Source organism: Mizuhopecten yessoensis, unplaced genomic scaffold, assembly GCF_002113885.1.
Source record: "Mizuhopecten yessoensis strain PY_sf001 unplaced genomic scaffold, ASM211388v2 scaffold4839, whole genome shotgun sequence".
Lineage (NCBI taxonomy): Eukaryota > Metazoa > Mollusca > Bivalvia > Pectinida > Pectinidae > Mizuhopecten > Mizuhopecten yessoensis.
The window spans coordinates 1,396,006-1,420,641 of record NW_018405747.1 but is presented as its reverse complement, the minus strand read 5'-3'; the positions used below and the strand labels follow the sequence as shown (position 1 = coordinate 1,420,641).

At 36.2% G+C, this 24,636-nt stretch overlaps 1 protein-coding gene across 2 annotated transcripts; it reads right to left on the bottom strand.

The window, feature by feature from the left end:
- Positions 1–714: 714 nt before the first annotated feature.
- Positions 715–15,537, bottom strand: LOC110449948 (uncharacterized PPE family protein PPE12-like). Of its 2 annotated transcripts, none has more exons than XM_021497131.1 (15): positions 15,467–15,537; positions 15,095–15,109; positions 14,901–14,930; positions 14,226–14,240; positions 12,352–12,372; positions 12,081–12,098; positions 11,587–11,604; positions 11,147–11,200; positions 9,914–9,961; positions 6,269–6,286; positions 5,627–5,725; positions 5,051–5,062; positions 2,273–2,881; positions 1,603–1,628; positions 715–854 (listed from the first exon to the last, which is right to left on the bottom strand). In XM_021497131.1, exons 1-15 carry the CDS (start codon positions 15,507–15,509, stop codon positions 840–842), a joined length of 1,041 nt encoding a protein of 346 aa, XP_021352806.1. In that variant the 5' UTR covers positions 15,510–15,537; the 3' UTR covers positions 715–839. The 2 variants fall into 2 exon arrangements, with proteins under 2 accessions (XP_021352806.1, XP_021352807.1); XM_021497132.1 differs by having other exon boundaries at positions 715–851.
- Positions 15,538–24,636: the final 9,099 nt, after the last annotated feature.

Below are 24,636 nucleotides of genomic sequence, written 5' to 3'. Positions count from 1 at the left end.
ATTCTGTCACATACTGCTGTTTGTTTAATCTGTCACATACTGCTGTTTATTTAATCTGTCACATACTGCTGTTTGTTTATTATGTCACATACTACTGTTTGTTTATTCTGTCACATACCCCTGTTTTGTTTTATCTGTCACATACTGCTGTTTGTTTAATATGTCACATACTGCTGTTTGTTTAATATGTCACATACTACTGTCTGTTAATATGTCACATACTGTTGTTTGTTTAATATATCTTATACTGATGTTTGTTTAATATGACACATACTGCTGTTTGTTTAATATGTCACACACTGCTGTTTGTTTAATCGGTATGTGACTGATTCAGCTACATTCTACAGCTTTTTTACAAAGATATTTCCAATCTAACTGATCAGGGTTTATACTGCTGTTTAATAATTGGTGTGTCATATTTGATACTCACACAAATTGCTGTATGCCAATGTTTAATTCAGATCTCTCGTTTAATTCTTTCACTCGATGTTTAACCAATAATATTTCTATTAATATTGTTTTTAGGGTAGTTATTTACTACTGTTTTCTTGTCTTCTCCTTCAACATTTTGCTGTTCGAAATTTTTACGATGTTGATTGTGGTTTCGAGGTTTTTAAGTTACTACATAACTCCAAAAAATGCCACTGCATATTTGTATACAATTAAGTATTAAGTTGTTGTTTTGTACCCGTGAAATAAATAAAGAAACAGTTTGTCAAAACATAATTGTATTATTATTGAATAAACATTGTGCCAAGATAACAAATGATTGTACACAAACAACTTGGGAATCACTGAGTGCGTCCGCCCTAGTGCAAGCAACTGGAATCGTTTTGCAGCTAAAGTGCGTCCTGCTGAAATGAAGAAGAAAACATCAATATGTATATCTTTCAATAGTCAACTTACACGTTAAAAATAACACTAACATTATAATGTGAAGGACCCATTAGAGTGTCACTCGTCCCACTGTTTTTATTTGTATGTGTTTGGTTTTACGTTATTGCAACAGATAAGGTCTCATAAAGACGGTGGACATAGATGAAATGTCGTAGTCTGAATGACATTGGTCTGGTCAGCACGACATTCCTTCCGGTCACGTGATACTGATAACTGGCTAACCTGTCCGTACCGATATTCGTCAGCAGCTGAAAGTCCAGCAGGAGGCAGTAAGTGCCATTATTAAGGACTTTGGTTCGTCTCAGTCAGGTGACAAAACAAGTAACCTTCCTCGCTTAGACGAACGTGTACAACCAATTAAAGCGGGGTATTGCCAAATATTGCGGTAAAAGAGGATTATGATTACACATGCTGCAATGCCTGTTGCAGATGATATTCCGTCTTTGCGTATTGCAGAGTTATCTGCACTTGTGAGGAGGTATTGATTGTTACGTCATTTGTTTGTGAGAGTAACGTCATTAACTTTTGAGAAAACGACGTAATTTTCTCACACAAACCAATGACGTAACAATCAATACCTGCTCACAAGAGAAGATAACTCTGCAATACGCAAAGACGGAATAGCAGTAGGCGAACGTAAAAGTGAAATATATATGTCAGGGATGCTGTTGTATAAATTTGCTGTTGAAACAAATGTATACTTACAAGTAATCCGCCTTCACCCCCAGCACCTGTAGAATTAAAATACACCATCAGCCTTAATCATTACAAAGAGATAGTATCATACAATACACAGACTCAATCAATGCATAGAGTAAGTATGGTACAATACATATGGTAAATAACGTACACTACACAGTGCTAAAATATGCAGAAATACAAAACACAGACAAAGACTCGAAACAGCATATTATGCAACACACAGAACAAAGTTAACCAGTCAAGGATCATCTATTAGTCCAATAACACTACCTTGAAATGCACATAACTTGGTTATGTTATTCTGACAGGGCTAACTAGCCTGTATTCAAATGCTCACTCAAGTTTGATTGTATCACAGATGCTAATACCGAGCATTAATTGTTGGTAGTTTATTTTGTTACATGTTTTAATTTATTATAAATTCTTCATCAATTAATTGCATCATAATTTAATTATATATGACGTGGGTGATATTTTGTGCGAAGATGTTAGATACTTGATTATGGTATTAATATCCTCTTATATAATCAGTCGATAATTAAAGACTAGGGCATAAAGCTACTTGATATTTTGTCAGGTGCCACATGAGTTTGACAAGACTGAATACATATATAAGTGCATTGAATTACAATAACGTATATATCAAAATCCTCCGTAAAGTTACAAATTTTACCTCGGCCAGAGAATGCCCCGAAGTTGTCAATGGCACCAAGACCGATCTGATTGAAGCCTATTCCAAGGTCGTTTCCTGCTCCATTTCCCAGTCCAAAATCAGATTTTCCATTTCCAAGTCCAAAATCAGATTTTCCATTTCCAAGTCCAAAATCAGATTGTCCAATTCCCAGTCCAAAATCAGATTGTCCATTTCCCAGTCCAAAATCAGATTGTCCAATTCCCAGTCCAAAATCAGATTGTCCATTTCCCAGTCCAAAATCAGAATGTCCGTTTCCTAATCCCACAACAGATTGCCCATTTCCTAATCCCAAGTCTGAATGTCCCTTTCCTAATCCCAAACCTGAGTTTCCATTTCCAAATCCTAAATCAGATTGCCCATTTCCAAATCCTAAATCAGAATGCCCGTTTCCAAATCCTAAATCAGATTGCCCATTTCCAAATCCTAAATCAGAATGCCCATTTCCAAATCCTAAATCAGAATGTCCAAACCCTAGTCCGTTGTCAATTGGTCCTTGACCTGGTCCAATGTCAACTAGTCCTGGTGCTGGACCCAGGTTTGCAACTCCATGTCCATCACCGAAATCAGCTGGCCCGACTCCTTGGTTGACTGATAAATATGAAAATATTGCATGTTTAACGATAGATTCTTAGGCTTTGCTAAATTTCCCACAGCAACATGTGCCTCAAAAGTCAAGATTTGTTTATATGTGTTATCTTATTCTCTTGGAGCAAATGAAAGGAAAGTTGTACTTATCGGTACGAGAAAGGAGCCTAATAAATTTTACATTGATTGTGAAATCCACTCCGGAGTACATGTATATACATGTACACCGATAACTACTCTGGAGTACATGTATATACACCGATAACTACTCTGGAGTGCATGTATATACATGTACACCGATAACTACTCTGGAGTACATGTATATACACCGATAACTACTCTGGAGTACATGTATATACACCGATAACTACTCTGGAGTACATGTATATACACCGATAACTACTCTGGAGTACATGTATATACACCGATAACTACTCTGGAGTACATGTATATACACCGATAACTACTCTGGAGTACATGTATATACACCGATAACTACTCTGGAGTACATGTATATACACCGATAACTACTCTGGAGTACATGTATATACACCGATAACTACTCTGGAGTACATGTATATACACCGATAACTACTCTGGAGTACATGTATATACACCGATAACTACTCTGGAGTACATGTATATACACCGATAACTACTCTGGAGTACATGTATATACACCGATAACTACTCTGGAGTACATGTATATACACCGATAACTACTCTGGAGTACATGTATATACACCGATAACTACTCTGGAGTACATGTATATACACCGATAACTACTCTGGAGTACATGTATATACACCGATAACTACTCTGGAGTACATGTATATACACCGATAACTACTCTGGAGTACATGTATATACACCGATAACTACTCTGGAGTACATGTATATACACCGATAACTACTCTGGAGTACATGTATATACACCGATAACTACTCTGGAGTACATGTATATACACCGATAACTACTCTGGAGTACATGTATATACACCGATAACTACTCTGGAGTACATGTATATACACCGATAACTACTCTGGAGTACATGTATATACACCGATAACTACTCTGGAGTACATGTATATACACCGATAACTACTCTGGAGTACATGTATATACACCGATAACTACTCTGGAGTACATGTATATACACCGATAACTACTCTGGAGTACATGTATATACACCGATAACTACTCTGGAGTACATGTATATACACCGATAACTACTCTGGAGTACATGTATATACACCGATAACTACTCTGGAGTACATGTATATACACCGATAACTACTCTGGAGTACATGTATATACACCGATAACTACTCTGGAGTACATGTATATACACCGATAACTACTCTGGAGTACATGTATATACACTGATAACTACTCTGGAGTACATGTATTTACACCGATAACTACTCTGGAGAACATGTATATACACCGATAACTACGCTGGAGTACATGTATATACACCGATAACTACTCTGGAGAACATGTATATCCACCGATAACTACTCTGGAGTACATGTATTTACACCGATAACTTCGCTGGAGTACATGTATATACACCGATAACTACACTGGAGTACATGTATATACACCGATAACTTCTCTGAGGACATGTATATACACCGATAACTACTCTGGAGGACATGTATATACACTGATAACTACTCTGGAGTACATGTATTTACACCGATAACTACTCTGGAGTACATGTATATACACCGATAACTTCTCTGGAGTACATGTATATACACCGATATCAACTCTGGAATATATGCATACTGCTCTTATTTCTGATCAGTTTGATGTTAGTAAATTTAATCCTAGCTCTCGAAAATGAACATTTTCAGCTTGAGACAAAATACAATATATATATTGCCGTAAGGACCGCTGTTCTGTTCTTCCATTGTTCAAATAAGCAAAAAGGATCACTGTCTGAACCTGCAGCTATAACCAGTTTTTACAAACCGACCGCAGCAACAGAGGACAAACTCTACATAGACATTCTTAATTATACATTTTATGTATTTGTATCATTCGGGATGAGATTCATCAGTATTGCATTAATTCTATTGTCAAGGAAATTATTTAATTTTGTTATAATGACGACAATAGTGATTAAGTTATCACAAAAAGGTACAAAATAGCTAGCACTCACCTTTCACCACAACTGTAAAGAAAATTATAAGGTATTGCCATTAATTTCGAGATGTTGAAAATTAAATCGTTCGCTCGGTACCAATTCAATTCAAGAAGATACACATTAAACAGGACTAAATAGACTATGTAGACTATGCAGACTATTTAGACTATGTAGACTAAATATACTATGTAGACTTAATAGACTATGTAGACTAAATAGACTATGTAGACTGTGGTAATATCATTGCGACGTGATAAAATTAAATTTTTACCATTGCAGTACAATTACATGAAGATAAACATTATGACTTTGTCATTTAATCGATTTGATATCATAAATAATGTGGAAGATAATTTTTGTTTAACTGAAACGAAAGCGTCACAAGTGACTCAATCTACGTTTTAAATTTGATAAAATATTTTATATTATAATGATACCCAATTTTGATATCAATACCAATATTTGTTCAATAAGGCGAACAAGATTTCAACCGGAGAAATCGTTTAAAATTAGCATACGGATTCGTTTTGATGTAATTGATGTTACCTAACCTTCTTTACTCATCTTATACAGGTATGGTTAATGACTTACCTGGCTGTTGTTGTTGCTTAACTGGGATAGGGTTGTTCACGACCAAGGTACGGTCTCGTGGTACGGGCTCCCTAATGACAACTGGATTATTTACTAGAACTGTTCCCGATAAAATAAATTGTAATTGATGTCATTAAAAAAACAAAAAATACCGAAATGTCAACAAAACGTCAACCTATTTTTAGCATGCTGTATTTATTACCAAACTTTAAAAATACAATCATCTGTGTGTGTGTGTGTCTGTGTGCGTGCGTGCGTGCGTGCGTGCGTGCGTGCGTGCGTGTGACGTTCATCTTTCGAACTAAAAATCGATAAAAGTACGGCAAATATACACAAAGGAAACATTTACATGGAGACACTTAAAAAAGTACAAAGAAAAATGTGACAAGGTGTTCCGGAAGGGTAAGCGTCCGATGTGGATCGCTTTTCCTGCTAGAAATGTCCAAATTAACGAAATGCACGCTACTAAGCAATGTGGATATGATTGTACGCGACGACAGATACTAGTGTATAATACTTACCAAATAGTTTACCTCAATGGTGCTGATAATAACTATGGATAGTGTACAAGATTTTAATGAGAAATATACATCTTCTTTACTATGTTAGGAACAAATATTACACGTTGATGAGTGATCTTACCTTGTTGTTTGACAGGTACTGTCAAAAAAGAAAAGTAAATTGTTAAAGGGAGATCATATTTCCAGCAATATAATGTAGCGGTCATACAAACAATGTATAAAGGTAAATAAGGAATATCAATAAATAGTTATCTATATCATACTTATTAATACATACACTTTATCGTACTTACAACGTATGGTTGAATATATATGTATATAAAACATATTGTAAAAATATACAGTATACAGTAATTATTACAATATGCGTTATCGTATAAATGGTGTCAAGTGAACAGAACTTGTCAAATTAGAAGTCAGTTACAGTGTCTGGGTTAATGAACCAGAGGTCAGTTACAGTGGCTGGGTTAATGAACCAGGGATCAGTAACAGTGTCTGGATTAATGAACCAGAGGTCAGATATAGTGTCTGGGTTAATGAAACAGAGGTCAGTAACAGTGTCTGGGGTAATGAACCAGAGGTCAGTTATAGTGTCTGGGTTAATGAACCAGAGGTCAGATATAGTGTCTGGGTTAATGAACCGGAGGTCAGTTACAGTGTCTGGGTTAATGAACCAGATGTCAGATATAGTGTCTGGGTTAATGAACCAGAGGTCAGTAACAGTGTTTGGATTAATGAACCAGAGGTCAGTAACAGTGTCTGGGTTAATGAACCAGAGGTCAGTAACAGTGTCTGGGTTAATGAACCAGAGGTCAGTTATAGTGTCTGGGTTAATGAACCAGAGGTCAGTAACAGTGTCTGGATTAATGAACCAGAGGTCAGTAACAGTGTCTGGGTTAATGAACCAGAGGTCAGTAACAGTGTCTGGGTTAATGAACCAGAGGTCAGTTATAGTGTCTGGGTTAATGAACCAGAGGTCAGATATAGTGTCTGGGTTAATGAACCGGAGGTCAGTTACAGTGTCTGGGTTAATGAACCAGATGTCAGATATAGTGTCTGGGTTAATGAACCAGAGGTCAGTAACAGTGTCTGGATTAATGAACCAGAGGTCAGTAACAGTGTCTGGGTTAATGAACCAGAGGTCAGTAACAGTGTCTGGGTTAATGAACCAGAGGTCAGTTATAGTGTCTGGGTTAATGAACCAGAGGTCAGATATAGTGTCTGGGTTAATGAACCGGAGGTCAGTTACAGTGTCTGGGTTAATGAACCAGATGTCAGATATAGTGTCTGGGTTAATGAACCAGAGGTCAGTAACAGTGTCTGGATTAATGAACCAGAGGTCAGTAACAGTGTCTGGGTTAATGAACCAGAGGTCAGTAACAGTGTCTGGGTTAATGAACCAGAGGTCAGTTATAGTGTCTGGGTTAATGAACCAGAGGTCAGATATAGTGTCTGGGTTAATGAACCGGAGGTCAGTTACAGTGTCTGGGTTAATGAACCAGATGTCAGATATAGTGTCTGGGTTAATGAACCAGAGGTCAGTAACAGTGTCTGGATTAATGAACCAGAGGTCAGTAACAGTGTCTGGGTTAATGAACCAGAGGTCAGTAACAGTGTCTGGGTTAATGAACCAGAGGTCAGTTATAGTGTCTGGGTTAATGAACCAGAGGTCAGATATAGTGTCTGGGTTAATGAACCGGAGGTCAGTTACAGTGTCTGGGTTAATGAACCAGATGTCAGATATAGTGTCTGGGTTAATGAACCAGAGGTCAGTAACAGTGTCTGGATTAATGAACCAGAGGTCAGTAACAGTGTCTGGGTTAATGAACCAGAGGTCAGTAACAGTGTCTGGGTTAATGAACCAGAGGTCAGTTATAGTGTCTGGGTTAATGAACCAGAGGTCAGATATAGTGTCTGGGTTAATGAACCGGAGGTCAGTTACAGTGTCTGGGTTAATGAACCAGATGTCAGATATAGTGTCTGGGTTAATGAACCAGAGGTCAGTAACAGTGTCTGGGTTAATGAACCAGAGGTCAGTAACAGTGTCTGGGTTAATGAACCAGAGGTCAGTAACAGTGTCTGGGTTAATGAACCAGAGGTCAGTAACAGTGTCTGGGTTAATGAACCAGAGGTCAGTTACAGTGTCTGGGTTAATGAACCAGAGGTCAGTTATAGTGTCTGGGTTAATGAACCAGAGGTCAGTAACAGTGTCTGGGTTAATGAACCAGAGGTCAGTAACAGTGTCTGGGTTAATGAACCAGAGGTCAGTAACAGTGTCTGGGTTAATGAACCAGAGGTCAGTAACAGTGTCTGGGTTAATGAACCAGAGGTCAGTAACAGTGTCTGGGTTAATGAACCAGAGGTCAGTAACAGTGTCTGGGTTAATGAACCAGAGGTCAGTAACAGTGTCTGGGTTAATGAACCAGAGGTCAGTTATAGTGTCTGGGTTAATGAACCAGAGGTCAGATATAGTGTCTGGGTTAATGAACCGGAGGTCAGTTACAGTGTCTGGGTTAATGAACCAGATGTCAGATATAGTGTCTGGGTTAATGAACCAGAGGTCAGTAACAGTGTTTGGATTAATGAACCAGAGGTCAGTAACAGTGTCTGGGTTAATGAACCAGAGGTCAGTAACAGTGTCTGGGTTAATGAACCAGAGGTCAGTTATAGTGTCTGGGTTAATGAACCAGAGGTCAGTTATAGTGTCTGGGTTAATGAATCAGAGGTCAGTAATAGTGTCTGGGTTAATGAACCAGAGGTCAGTAACAGTGTCTGGGTTAATGAACCAGAGGTCAGTTATAGTGTCTGGGTTAATGAACCAGAGGTCAGTTATAGTGTCTGGGTTATTGAGCCAGGGGTCAGTTACAGTGTCTGGTTAAATGAATCAGAGGTCAGATATAGTGTCTGGGTTAATGAACCAGAGGTCAGTAACAGTGTCTGGGTTAATGAACCAGAGGTAAGTTATAGTGTCTGGGTTAATGAACCAGAGGTCAGTTATAGTGTCTGGGTTATTGAGCCAGGGGTCAGTTACAGTGTCTGGTTAAATGAATCAGAGGTCAGATATAGTGTCTGGGTTAATGAACCAGAGGTCAGTAACAGTGTCTGGGTTAATGAACCAGAGGTAAGTTATAGTGTCTGGGTTAATGAACCAGAGGTCAGTTATAGTGTCTGGGTTATTGAGCCAGGGGTCAGTTACAGTGTCTGGTTAAATGAATCAGAGGTCAGATATAGTGTCTGGGTTAATGAACCGGAGGTCAGTTACAGTGTCTGGGTTAATGAACCAGAGGTCAGTTAAAGTGTCTGGGTTAAAGCACCAGAGGTCAGTTACAGTGTCTGGGTTAATGAACCAGAGGTCAGTTACAGTGTCTGGGTTAATGAACCAGAGGTCAGTTGCAGTGTCTGGGTTAATGAACAAGAGGTCAGTTACAGTGTCTGGGTTAATGAAGCAGAGGTCAGTTTCAGTGTCTGGATTAATGAGCCAGAGGTCAGTTACAGTGTCTGGGTTAATGAAGCAGAGGTCAGTTTCAGTGTATGTATTAATTAACCTGAGGTCAGTTACAGTGTCCGTATTCACTAAACAGAGGTAAGTTAACGCGCCTTTTTTTAATTAACTCGAGGTCACTTACAGTGTCTATATATACTTAACAGCGGTCAGTTACAGCGTCTGTATTAAGTCAGCAGGGTAACGGTGGTGTTACGGTGATTGTAGTAATTAGCAGAGGTTAGTAAAAGTATCTGTATTAATCTGACAGTTGCTTACACTTACCTCTCTGGTAAACTGTTTTGATCTTTGGTACTTTAACGATATGCGGAACTGTAATAATAAAAACAGAAAAATAACGAAGATGTATTTATCTGGAAAGTATTCAATAAATAAGTAATTCAATCCTGAAACATATGCAAAACAAATCAATCACTATTTGTTAGATCATCTGACAAATACATCAACACGACTGAAATTACTGTGGCACTCTTGTCATAAATACAGATGACGAAAGTCTTTGAAGATTCTTTGTTTGTACTTTTGATAACGCTAACGAGATGCGAGGATTCAGACAATGTGTAGTAAACCTACTATGGTATACCGTTAACTATGTCGTAATGATAAATGAACCATGGTATACAGTTACTAAAATAACATGCAGTTACCTCCTATATCGCAAACCTACCTTGGTATACCGTTAACTATGTCGTAATGATACACTAACCATGGTATACAATAACTTACCTAACGCACAGTTACCCACTATGTCGTAAAACTACCTTGGTATACCGTTAACTATGTCGTAATTATACACTAACCATGGTATACAATAACTTACCTAACGCACAGTTACCGACTATATCGTAAAACTACCTTGGTATACCGTTAACTATGTCGTAATTATACACTAACCATGGTATACAATAACTTACCTAACGCACAGTTACCACCTATATCGTAAAACTACCTTGATATACCGTAAACTATGTCGTAATTATACACTAACCATGGTATACAATAACTTACCTACCGCACAGTTACCACCTATATCGTAACACTACCTTGATATACCGTTAACTATGTCGTAATTATACACTAACCATGGTATACAATAACTTATCTAACACACAGTTACCGACTATATCGAAACACTACCTTGGTATATCGTTAACTATGTCGTATTTATACACTAACCATGGTGTACAATAACTTACCTAACGCACAGTTACCAACTATGTTTGAACTAAAAAGGAATGGAATATTTCGTGTGAAAGCAATAGCTCAGTGAGTATCGGGGAAATGAGGACTGACACAATCACATCTAACTATTCTGTGTGGCTAAGTACAACCTACATTTGTGTTTCTCTGGTGCAACGTACCTTTTACCTACCTTTGTGGCAATGTAGTGAACCTGTTTTTGTTTTTCTGCGGTACAACCTACCTTTTAGCCATGTGGTGCCGCCTACTTTTGCTGTTTATGTGGTACAAACTTTGTGTAGATAAGGTACAACCTACCTTTGTGTATCTGTGGTACTGTCTTTTTCAACACGACTGTCCGGATCTTTGGAACTGTAACAAAGATATGGAAAGTATTAATTTTGATTTGATGTGCATGATTACGTCGTAACCAAAGGATCTATAACATCTATAAATCTACATAAGACATAGGACGAGATTGTTTTTGGCATCATAAGCATATCAATGTAGGGATGATTTTTAAAGGTGGATCATTCATATTTCAATCAATCAATAAATCAATAAAATTAATAGTTGTCGGTGGATTTTTCAAATAAATTCCAATTAATGCCACGTATATAAAATTTGATTAATACTATGTTACTTGTACTTATTTGAAAAAAGCATTGTTTCATCAAGATATAAACATGTGTAGGTGAGTTTCGTCATTGTGAATATCCGAGTTCCAAACTTGTCTCTTTGCTTACTTAATCACTTACCTTGTTTTATCATTAAATCTGTAAAAGAAATTGAAAAAGCAACATATCACTTGCAGCAGTTTTAATCGCAATGGTAAGTCAGTTTCATATAGATTCACACATGGAAAATATTGGTGCGAGCTTTCTTTGGAAGGTATCATCATAATTATTATTATTTTGCTTATAACACAGCACATCACCCTGTATGATTAGTGAAATGGCTGAATGATGCAACTACTTAGGGTTTTTGCCATTTGAACCTATCCGTAAATAAAAATCAAACAATTCAAAATATGGAGAAGTTATATTCCATCTCAACAATTACAATAAATCAACTTGTTTGATGACTATTTTGTCATTTGAATAGGATCAACTTGTAAAATGAAAAGCCGTATCAACCCATAAGAAAAAACAGTAAGTTTATACGCATTCAGTAGCCATGTTTTGCATCGTTCAAAATACGTTTAAAGACACGCAAAAGTTCAACATCTGTTTAAAGAAAGATGTATACTTACGATGTCTGTCGATGAAAACTGTAACGAAATAGATACTGTTATTCTTTACTAGTAGATTATGCCTTAAAAATCTGGCAAAATACAAACAAAACTCATCACAACTGATACCTTACGTAAAGGTTGTCTTACATTTATCAAATAGCTGCATGTATGCTTCAATAAGTTGTCAACCAGATTGCCGGCTGTAAGGAGATCGTATGTTAAAGAAAGATACATATATTATTCCCTGATTATTCTAAATACATTCTGTAAAACAAGATTGAAGACTTACCTGGGGCTTTAACAGGGATTGCTGAAATAGTAAGCAAGGAAAAATTATTAGTTTCAGTATTAAAATCCGGTACCAGTTGTTTTGTGTGATCCAAAGTCTATTATTTTATAACTACATATTGGAGAACGATTCAAGATAATAAAAGTTCAAACCAGAATCAAAATGAAGAAAACAATTAATAGAATTCGTGCGAGGTTGTTTTTTTGTGAAAATCAACAGATCTACGACATTTTTTATGAATTTTATATTATTTGAATTCTAAAACTTGGGTGAGCTGGAAAAAAATATCCTTTTTTAAACAGTAAAATGAGAAAATAATTAAATTATTTGCATTGCTATCTTGTAATCATAACAAAAAAGTATCTTTATATAGGCTAGCTGCATTTTTAACGCAACAGTATATGCATAAACGTTGAGTGATAGGACGTACTTCCGTTTATCACACAGAATGACCGCCTATCTAAGATTAATGTACGTAGCACCTGCCAACAGCACATTACTGCTGACCTACCATCCATCAAACAGAGCAGGTAGTTAATATAGGTGTATTAACGAGTTCAGATGATTGTTTCTAGGTTACAACTACCGTACTGCACTTCATTTACTGAGATCTATTTATCGTAAAGGACGTCATTTACCTTACATCACTTCATTTACCGAGATCTATTTATCGTAAATGACGTTATCTACCTAACATCACTTCATTTACATAAATCAATTACATGTGTAATTTACCGTAATCACTACATTTACTTACTACACCTAATTTACCTTAACACTCCATTTACTTAAATAATAAATTTACCTTAACACTCCATTTACCTAAATAATAAATTTACCGAAATCACTCCATTTACTTAAAAAATAAATTAACTCTAATCGCTCCATTTACTTAAATTTACTAAAATTACTTAGATTTTCTGTTAAGGACTTCATTTACCGTAAATAAACTGATTAGCCGAAACTCAATTATTATATCACTTAATTAACGGTAAATCACTTTATTTACATAATCATTCATGATTGTGAAAATTACTTCATTTACAGTTTATGACTTGATTTACCTAAATAACTTGTTTTACTATAAATCACTTAATTACAGTAAATCACCTCATTGTTATTTCATTTACTTTCAGCACTTTATTTAATGTTAATTAATAATAACTTTATTTAGCGTTAATCATTCGATTTGAAATAAATACATTATTTACTGTTCTTCATTTCATTTACCACACATTATCAAACTAACCGTAAATGACTTCATTTACAATAAATCACCTCATTCACTATAAATCACTTTTTTTAGAACGCTAATTTCGCGATTACCTTTTTATTTTATTTTCTACGGCAATTTAACTTAAAAAAGGACGAATAGCAGAAACATATATATGGCCTTTGTTTGATATGTCTTGAAAAATAAACCCGATATATTTTAAATTGTGATCGATTCTACTCGAGAATTATTGGGAAAGTATCTCTACTTAACGCCGAGATAGCACAATGTATATTAAGGGCGACTGATAATGATGTACGCGTGCGGTTACAAGGACTGAATAATGACGTCACGTCATCATAGCGTAAAATAAGATGTAAAACACTCGGAACCCGTTCTTGTTCCACTTCGTCATTTTTGCTCTGAGGGTAACAACCGAGGGGTTCAGAAAAAGGCGAACTATAGAGTAATACACCTTAACGAATCTGCTGTATGTTATAGTAAGATTCACTTAGTATGTCATACAGAATATGGCAGGAGAAGGAACGAAAATATCTGTTAGCACGATATTTCAGTTGATCTAGGATGATATCACATCATGTTAATGATTGTCCACAAACAACACAAATATTCAGAACTGATTATGGAAGAATGTACTCACGCATAGGTGCAGGAACTGAAGAAGAAAAATAAATGTAAAAGTAAGTGTAAGGAAAGATTGTGTTTACTCAATACAAATATCACGGAATATCACCAAGTATTTAGCGTTACACAAACGTAATTATTTGAAATAATATATTAATTGAATTTCCATAAGACAGGTAGACTCTTCAGATTTAACAGAAGACCGCATCAAGGCTTCCAATGGTGATCATATACAATACTAGTATAATAAAACGTTGCCCCAATGCTATCACGAAATAAATGGTGGTCAGTTATAAAACAAAACAAAAAAACGAGTCAAAAATGATGGTTAGTTATACTAAAAGACCGCGCCAAAAATGATGGCCTTTTTATACCAAAGTACCACGACAAAACCAATATGGTAAGTTATAAACCAAATAATCGCGTCAAAAACTTATTGTTGAATACGCCTAGGGACGGCGTCAAAAACGATGGTTAATTATACCAAAGAATCGCGTTAATGCTGATGAGCTATTACAAATAAAAACGTCAACTGTACATTATATATAATAAAAGACTATGTCAATAGAGGTATGTTTTTCATAATATACAACTGATAAATTAATCAAGCAAAAGTACAATCTGAAGAATAAAGCGGACAGGGAAAGGGGTTGCTAAGCAAATATGAAAAATAACAATACAATGTGCTTACCTATTTTGAGGAAACGTTTTGGATAGCCAACTGTGAAACGAAAAAATGACATTAATAACAAAAAGAAGTAAAAGGAATATAAAAAGTTGTAATGGAAAATCAGAATAATCAATGCAGAAATCAGAATTTTTTTTAATGATTTCATTTAAAATAGATTTTTCTTAGCGAATGTCGTAATAAAGGGTTTTACTCACAGCCCTCTGAAGAACCTGAAAAAAACAGAAATTGGCTTAATGAAAATACATGCTTTGTTATCACTGTAAGATTTTGTACATGATATGTTGTATATTTATCCAGCCAAGTTTCGTCGACATATTTCATCATAATTGAAGCATATCCAGATTTATTATTATAGGTCCGCACAACATTAGCTACCATGTTTTAATAGTTAGTTTCGTTGTTCCTTGCGTATGGATGCACTTGTAAATATGATAATATCGTCCAATATTGATTCAAGATGTCTGAAAATGTGCATTTTCTTTAAAACGCGAAAATTATTGATAACTTGAAACATTAAAATAATACAGGTATTAATTAATATCCAAGTAGAATAGCAGCACACATACCTGCCGCTAGGGCAATCACTAGTAAAAGCGCTACACCGTTCATGCTGACAGTTCTCCGTCTGGACACACTCAAGGACACTGGGGACAAACTACCCAACACTTTCCTTTTATATAGGTCAGAAGGCCAGGCATTCTTTTAGGTAGAGTTTAATTGTATTTACTTCCACATACAGAGACATTAAGTTGACACATTTGCCTTAACGCCGATGTGTATGTACATGATGGCGCGTCATATGCAAGGTTGCAGGATGGTTATCCCGAGTGTCAGGAAGGTGACAGTTTTAGTACCGATCTGTTTCTCCACGTGTATTGTCCATTAAACAGCGTGGCAACCTCATCTAATACACTATTCACACTGGTTTCCGCTCATTTATTAGCTTGGACGTTTTGTCACTTTTCACTAGAAATCGTAAAATAATAGAATCTTCAATGCTTTCAAAACGTTTGGTATTAATAAATCAAATTAGGCTTACTGGATCACATGTTAAATGAAAAGACACCTGCTGCATAAGAAGCATTCTCGTTTTCTTTTATTTAAATATCTATGATTCATGTTTGTTAATATTGGAGTTTATCTTCGGATAAACAATTTAGTCATTATATTGACATGCATTCACGATCTGTTAAAGCATGATATGATCTTGCAATAATTCATTATTTGAAAAGAATCACACCCTTTCCAGAAGTCCTAACAGTAATATTAAATGCGTAAGGTGAGAGACATATTAAAGACCACTGCTGCTAGAAAATCCAATCTGATGAAAAATGCAGTGTTGACGGCATACCAGGGCTCGTCATCGCATTGTCACAGACAAAGGAAGGCGTCTATAAGGCCCTTTTTTGGGCCCTGGTTCGGATTTTCACCTCCTTTGTTCAAAGATGTCCTATTGTATGACATGCGGAAAAACTAAGGTAAAACCTTGACCGAAAGTGGGTTTCTGGGGGTACCAAAAGGCGTATGGAAAATCACAAATATAGTTTGCTGTTTTCAAAATGACCTTAAAAACCAAAATAATACCATTTCCGTTTAATACCATTTCCGTTTTTGAAAACATGTATAAATTAGACGAGCAAATGTAACGGAATGAAAAATGACAGAAATGTAATCGTCACTTAAAGATTGTTTATATAAAACGCAGGATTACGTCAGGGGGGGTCTTTTCGGTCATTTTCAATTGAATAGTAATTTGTTTTCTCAATAATTTCCTTTCTAATAAATATTTTGACTTGAAATTTACAACTTCACTCATTTAAGTAGACTTACATAAATTACATATTGACTACATACTTTCCTTTTGTTTTATACTGAGTTATGGCTTCTGGACACATCTCAAATATCTCTCAATTTTAAGTGAATTAAAAGATGCATGACACCCTTTATATGATATAAGTATAACATATCAATTGTTAGTATTGTATTTTATATATATCATATAATATTTGCTCAACACCTGTGGCTGAGTGCCAGGTCCTGGTTTGGTTTTTTTACCTATCAAAGTAAACTTACAAATCAACAATGGCATTTGCCACCACAACTACTGTAAAATGATTGATTTAATATATGAAGTTTGATTTGCTGGTAATTTTAAGTCTCCTAGCCTCAAGGAAAGTATCTGCTTTAATCCTTTGTTTTATACAAACAATCTTTAAGGGACGATTGCATTTCTGTCATTTTTCACTCCGTTACATAATTATGCTCGTCTAATTTATACAGGTATTATTTTGGTTTTTAAGGTCATTTTGAAAACAGCAAACTATATTTGTGATTTACCATACCCCTTTTGGTACCCCCAGAAACCCACTTTCGGTCAAAGTTTTACCTTAGTTTTTCCGCATGTCATACAATATGACATCTTTGAACAACAAAAAATAAGGAGGTGAAAATCCGAATATACCGGGACCCAAAAAAGGGCCTTATAGACACCCTTCCTTTGTCTGCATGTATCAAAAACATATTTTTCGCCAACAACGTCAACAATTTCACATGTGAATAAATCGTTGACCCGATTTCCTGCTCGATATCATTTCTCTTTAAGATGCATATATACAAATATTTTAGCTTCACTTCCCATCGTCCTTTACGCTAGAGGTTCGTCATAGAAGTGTCGTTGCTAAACACAGGCAATACGCTAGCCAGGGTAAAAGGATCAGATCAAGCATAAGTGGTTATCCTGAATGGGTACTCCAGAGGGTAATCGAACAATGTAAATGTAAGGAAAATAACAAGAAAATATCAATCAAGAGGAATAAGAAAGGTCAATTGGTAATCCCTTATAAAAACAGAGTTTCCAGCTTTAACGTAAGCATTGCATACCAATAGTTCTAAAACATCCAAATACCATCTAAAAATAAAACACACAACGAAAACGTCGCGGAATAAAAAATAGGAAGGGAGAGTTGCGACAGTTCGAATGCAAGAGCCGATATGAATACGGTTTGGAAACAGTCCCAGATAAATTAAATAGGAATTAAAACCCCACACCACACAATAATTTCATGTCACTCTAATAAAATACTAGCCGCTTCCTACTTAGCTCATTCGGTAGAGAGTAAGACTAGTAAACCTGAGGTCCCGGGTTCGACTCCTGGCGGATGCATTTAAAAAGTAATGACCTGTTATATTCATATAATTAACTACGATGTATCCGTTCAACTGTCAGATAAAAGAGGCAATCCATGAGACCGATATACCCTCGCATTTTTATGACAGTGTATTAAATAAAGCGAGGCCGAATCGGCTTATCGATTAACCTGTCATCTCGTACTAATTCAACAAGATAGGCGGATTCCGTTTATGTTTGTCAATGGACATTTTATGTTTTTAAATCAACACTTTATGCATATTCATGAGGTCGACGTCACACAGATGATGGTTCGGGTGAACAGCTCAAAATTCACCGGTTGGTTATCAGTACGGTACGTGGATGTAGGTATTTTACCGGCGATGTAAATCACGGGTTGATAAATGGGAAATTCGTACCAAGAAACAGCCCCTCACCACTCCATAAAATTGTCATGATTCTTTTCTAACTGTTATATAAATGTTCAAGAAAATATGGTGGGTATGCATTTACATGATAACACCAAAATCTGTAACCTTGAATTGGTCACGAAATAACCGAACCAAGTGTGTCGAACAGGGACAAGAGTATGGTTACCTTCTCAAAAATGAAGCAACCAGAATACTCCTATTTCCTAGAGAATTACTTGGCAAACAAAACAGGTTGTCGTATTTATGGCTACATCTACGATATGTAATGTCCTACAGCAAACAAAAAACGAATGCACCACTGTAACAAGTTTCATTTCCCGTGATCGCGCATTAGGAGAGAGTGTAGAAACCCAAATTGTTTAGTATATACACGGATGATTGTCCGCATTAACCAAACATTTACAACGTAAGTATATCACCAAAGACTTTCTCGTTATCGAGGATCAGAGACCAGTTACTCACGTTGTATCAAAATATCAATCCTTAAGTACAATATAAGGCCGGTAATCAAAAATACAATAAGTCCTCTTGCTGAAAAGGTTTTCGAACTTAAGCTATCTGGTTTGCTGAAACTACCTCACCCATAAGTATGAACCCGGTCCACAGTACCGAAACAGTATCCTTATCGGACTTGTACTTTTTCTTGTCTCTTTTGAATACTATTTCGCCATGACTCTGTAAAAATATAACCTGCATCACCTCTGAACAAAAAACAACAACAACGATACATAACAAAATAACTAAACATGTCGGCTTTGAAAGCGGGTTATTAAAGACAATTGACAATCAAGGGTGTTGTACGAGAGTTAGTAAGGATCATTGACAATGAACATGTCCATAGATAGCTACTCGTAACAAGATATTCGTTCTATAAATAAAATGCCGAAAATTCGTTATTAAAAAGAGTTTGTGAAAATACCCATACTAGATGTAATATGTGAAATATCGAAACAGAAACAATATAGACTGTGATTGGTTCTATAATCTATAATTTTTAATGTTTAAAAAGGTTCGCACTCGTAATTTGTTCCATACGTATATAAAAAGCTGACAAGGTTGTGATTGGATAAATATCCTGTGGTTTAACAGTAAGGAAGGTTGTGGTTGGTTATATATCTGATAAAACAAAATAGTAAAGGAGCAGTAATTGGTTCAAAATGAAAGTCAAAAATTCGTTTGAATTCCTTAATTGGTGTGCTTGAAAGTACCTGATGTGTAATATTTAGAAATATGTTCATAGTTAGATGTAGTACATGTAAAGATGTCCAATACAGGGTTCTAGTAACTCAATCTGGCGGTCAAACAGCTCATGTACGTCGATCTATATGATAACTCTGGACAACCAATAAAATATCAGGAGGCGAGATGTTTATTGTAAGACTCTGACAGATCGGGCTATATATGTCCTCAGTGGCGAGAATACACAGCTGATCATCTAAGACGCACGGTCCGTTCAGAGAGTGACACTAGTTTATAAGAGTTCTTATATTTACTAGTTTATTTTTGTTTTACCAATGAAAAGTAATAGAATCTTAAGGTATAGCAAAATAATTCAAATATTGTATGTGTACTCTTTCTCCGATTCGTACACAAGACACCATACCAACCCACCCCAAAAAAACCCAAAGAAGATAAGAAAAGAAAAAATAATTATAAAATAAGTAAATAAATGAAAATAGATATCTGGTATATCGTCAAAAACGACCCGATCTCAACTCAAACATTCCTACAAAATATGTATTACGTACGTAGCGGTGGTAATAACGACCTTCAAGCATCACTGTCCACCTAACCTCTAGTACACAGAGGCCATAACGATCTTCCTACGTACATATCATCGGGAACTTCGTGTTTTCCTTCCTACAAACCCCCACCCAGTCCAGAAAAACTACAACCTGATGTCCAGAACTAACATCACTCATCATTCCCACAAAAGTGAAAAACGATCGTCATCCATTCATTCCTACGAAACTTCTTGTGCCTCGAGTCTACAACGGCCTTCATTCTTTCCTCCTTCAAACTTTTGAATAGCTCTATATTATAACTATCTATTAAAACAAGCCAAATGTATGTTCTTTAGCCTAACTATTGACTGCATCGAACGAAATTGCGTATTAATACCGAAAACATGAACATTGTGCTATCAAGAAATATAAAAATAAGCAAAAAATGCGTGATTCAAAAAGACCGAAATGTGAGAAATATTTCGCTTCAGTATTTTCGAATACTCTTAAAATGAATTAAAGTTATCAGTAAACAAGTAAAAAATGGAAAATATCGTGACAGTTACAGCATCGTTGCCAGTGGGAATCTGTTGGTACTCCTAACAGCAGGGAAATAACGTCACGTCGGCGAACTTGCCCTGTAGATTGGACTCTAAGGATCATATAAACCGTCCAATGAGTGAAACAGTTACAAAACGGCTGGCTTACTGATTGGACAGTTGGTCTACCTAATACACAGTTCATACAACTTAGACATAGTAACAGACGCTTGCAACAGCAACGCTATGCTTTAAGTTGGTACAAATGGCAATATATGCGTATCTTCCCATAAATAAAGTAGAGAGCTATCCGATTTAGAAAAAAATATTTATAATTAACTTTTAAGAGGCGTTAATTTAAGGTTTATGTATTGTGGTGTTCCACAACTGTAATGTGTTAATTAAGTATTGTTATATGCACATTATTGAACGGTGTTTTATGTATACTGTGATGTCACTCTCCTGTCTATTCTAAATATGTTTAGAGAATTATGAAAAGTTCTTTTTACACAACCAATAAAATTTCCCTCAAAAACTGACCAAGTGTTAACAAAGCGTAGCTGAATTGAGTCATTTCGGTACATATATAACAACTATTGTACATACGTTTCCAGCGTAGCCGAAATCGACATCAATTTTATGGACAACTCGTACACATTTTACACCTTCGTGTGCATACGCTTCATTGGTCATTTGTCTGATGAAGGTGACAGTGTACATACCGTACTAGTCATCGAAACTTCACATAGAACATTTTATTGGTTGTGTAAAAAGAACTCATAATCCATGCTTACCAACCTGAAGAAAATGTTTAGAAATATGTTTAGAGAATGTTATATGTATATATGAATGTACCTATATGCCTAAGGTATTTTGGCTAATAAAGAACAAAGAACAAAATATTTGATTTGGGTGTTCTGGGTTGGGAATGGGTTACACACAAGAGTACCTTATCTAGAAAACACCTTTCCGTTGTCATGTTCGTTGGTGTATCAACATATTAGATCAACTCTCGGAAAATACCACCATTGCAGTGGCATCGATCTAAACTCGTTAAACGCCTACCATTACTCTGAGCTACAGTATACTGTAACAAATTATCGCCTCCCCGAGTACCTGACGGCCTTGAACGACCCGGTCAACGCCAAACTCATCAATTCACACAACCCCGTCAATGAGGCCATAACCCTGTCCACTGGCCGACTGACCTAAGGCGCACTTCATTTCTATTCCATTTTTCTTAACTTATGAAATGTTATTAATAATATTTGCGTAGGTGTCGTATTGTTAACAGGACAATTTATCGTAGCCGTCTGCCCGTCTGTTAGTTATCTCGAGTTGTGTTTGCAACATTATTCGAGGAAACAAAACGTTCTATGGCAGGGGGTAATTTGCGATCATTGTGGAAATATTAAAAGCACGTCTCTGTTGTAAAAAGGTTGACAAAAGTGTTATTTTAACTCGAATGGTTCATATAAACGTTATATCCGCCTGCAGGGCCACCTATAGCGGGTAAATATCGGTGAAACGGGGTCCACGAGAACCAGAGCTCACCGAAGACTCACTGTGTTCTGTATTTGGAAAAAACCCTCCCTTATGAACACTCGAAATCATCTTGTGCACGTCGTATTTACATCCCTCTCTACAAGTTTTGGTACAAGTGAACTTGTTTTCATAAACCAGGTGATACCGGAATATCGACCTTTGTAATGTTCTCGTTATGTCTATGTGAACGTTGTTTAGTGAAACTTGACGTTTGATAGATTTTAATTGGTGAATTTGAAACTTTTGACCTTGATTTTCCAAATTTGATTGAGAAGCACAAATCTTTAACGCTCACCATCGGCAATCCTCATGCACCTACATGTTTTATGAAAAACAGTACCCCGCCTCTAGTTTATGTCATTTTAAGTAACAGTCAAAATCATGTTATTTAACACCTTTTCTTTTAATTGTGGTCTTAGTGACTGGCACAACATGATCTGTACTGTTTTCAAAGGCAAGACTCTATCTGTGTCTAAAGATAAAACCAGGTTAAGAACTTTCAGACATTTTGACGAGAAACTTTTTAGTGAAGACGTTAGTAAAATTCCATTCCATACTGCGTATGATTTAGATGATGTGGATGATATATATTGGACCCATGAGAAACTCCTCATAGATGTTATAGAGAACATGCCCCAATCAAAGAAAAGACAGTAAGCAAGAAGAAGTGTCCATTTTAATACAAAATTAAGAATGGCTATACACAAACATGAGGCCCATGGGCCTTAATAGCTCACCTGGTATATTATTTTGATCCGTTTGTCCATATGCTTCAGACTGCACTTGGCTTAAATCCCTTCACTTGTAAAGTAGGAGAGAAAAAAATCCCCTATTGGGCCCGACCCTCTACCCCCAAAGGGGTCACACCCTCCGTGTATACAAACTTGAGGCTCATTTGTCCAAAGATGCTATAGAAAAAAAAATGGTCAAAACCCTTCCACTGGTTGAGAAGGAGAAGCTTTTTAAAGATTTACCTATTTTCCCCCTATTTGGCCCCGCCCCTCTGCCCCCAGGGGGATCATACCTTCAGTTTATACAAAACTGAGAACCCTTTGGCCAATGATGCTCCAGACCAAATTTGGTCAAAATCCTCTGAGCCGTTAAGGACTAGTAGCGTTTTAAAGGGAAAAGTTGACGGACGACGGCATAAGGTCACATGCTTTCTAACAAGAAATTTAATACAAATACAAATTGGGAATCCTATAGAATACAGAGGAATCTTGTTACAAAAATTAGAAAGCAATCAATGCGAATATATTTTATGGAAAAATGTGCTGAAGGACCAAAGTCCAAGGACCCCTTTTTATCTAGTAAGGTTTTAAACCATGAAAACAATATTATATTGAAAGAAGATGAGATCATTATATTATAAGTGACCAAACTGAAGGTAGCAATGTTTTAACAAGTTTTACGTAAATGTGGTCTCTGATATTGGTGACGATGGAGATTCGAAGACAACGGAGAATGACATCCTAAACAACATCAGAGATCATATTCCAGCTGATTTAAAATTTGATTTTAATCATGTTACACTGCTTTTATAGAAAAGGGTATTACTGCAATCAATGTAAAGAAAGCTACAGGTGTCGATGTTATATCGTCTAAACTGATTAGAGCATGTTGTAATAATGTAAGTTTGACTCTTTATAACCTTGTAAACCATTGTACAACATCAAATACTTTTTCTGCTAGACTTACAGAGTCCCAGGTCATTCCTGTTTAAAAAAATAAAAGATGTATGGGACAAACAAAATTAAAGACCGGTTACCTTGCATATCCAAATTTTTTGACAGATTCATGTGTGATCAGCTGACATCATATTTCAGTAATATTTTTAATCCCTCCCTGTCAGCCTTCCGGTCAGGATTTGGATGTCAGTCTGTTCTGCTACGACTGGTCGAGGACTGGCGTAAGGCTCTGGACAACCATGAATATGTCGCTGCCATATTGATGGATTTGTCCAAGGCGTTTGATTATCTTCCTCACAGCCTGCTGGTCCGGAAGCTGGAGACCTATGGTCTGACCAGTCGCTCTAGACCTGGTGTCTAGCTATATACCTGAGCAGCAAGACACAGCAGGTGAGACTAGGCTCCAAATGAGGCGCGTGGTCGGAGGTGCTGAAGGGAAACCCTCAAGGATCTTTACTGGGTCCTCTTCTTTCTTTCTTTTTCTTTTTTTTTTTTTTATAAATGACGTCTTTTTAAAGGTAAAGTCATCCTGATGACAACACTGTAAGTGATACAAACAGAGACCCTCAAATTTTAAAAATCAAATCTAGAAAAAGATTTTGTATATTTAATGGAATGGTTTGAATCAAATAATATGAGGGCAAATCCTGAAAAAATTCAAGCTGTATGCTTAGGAGAGAGA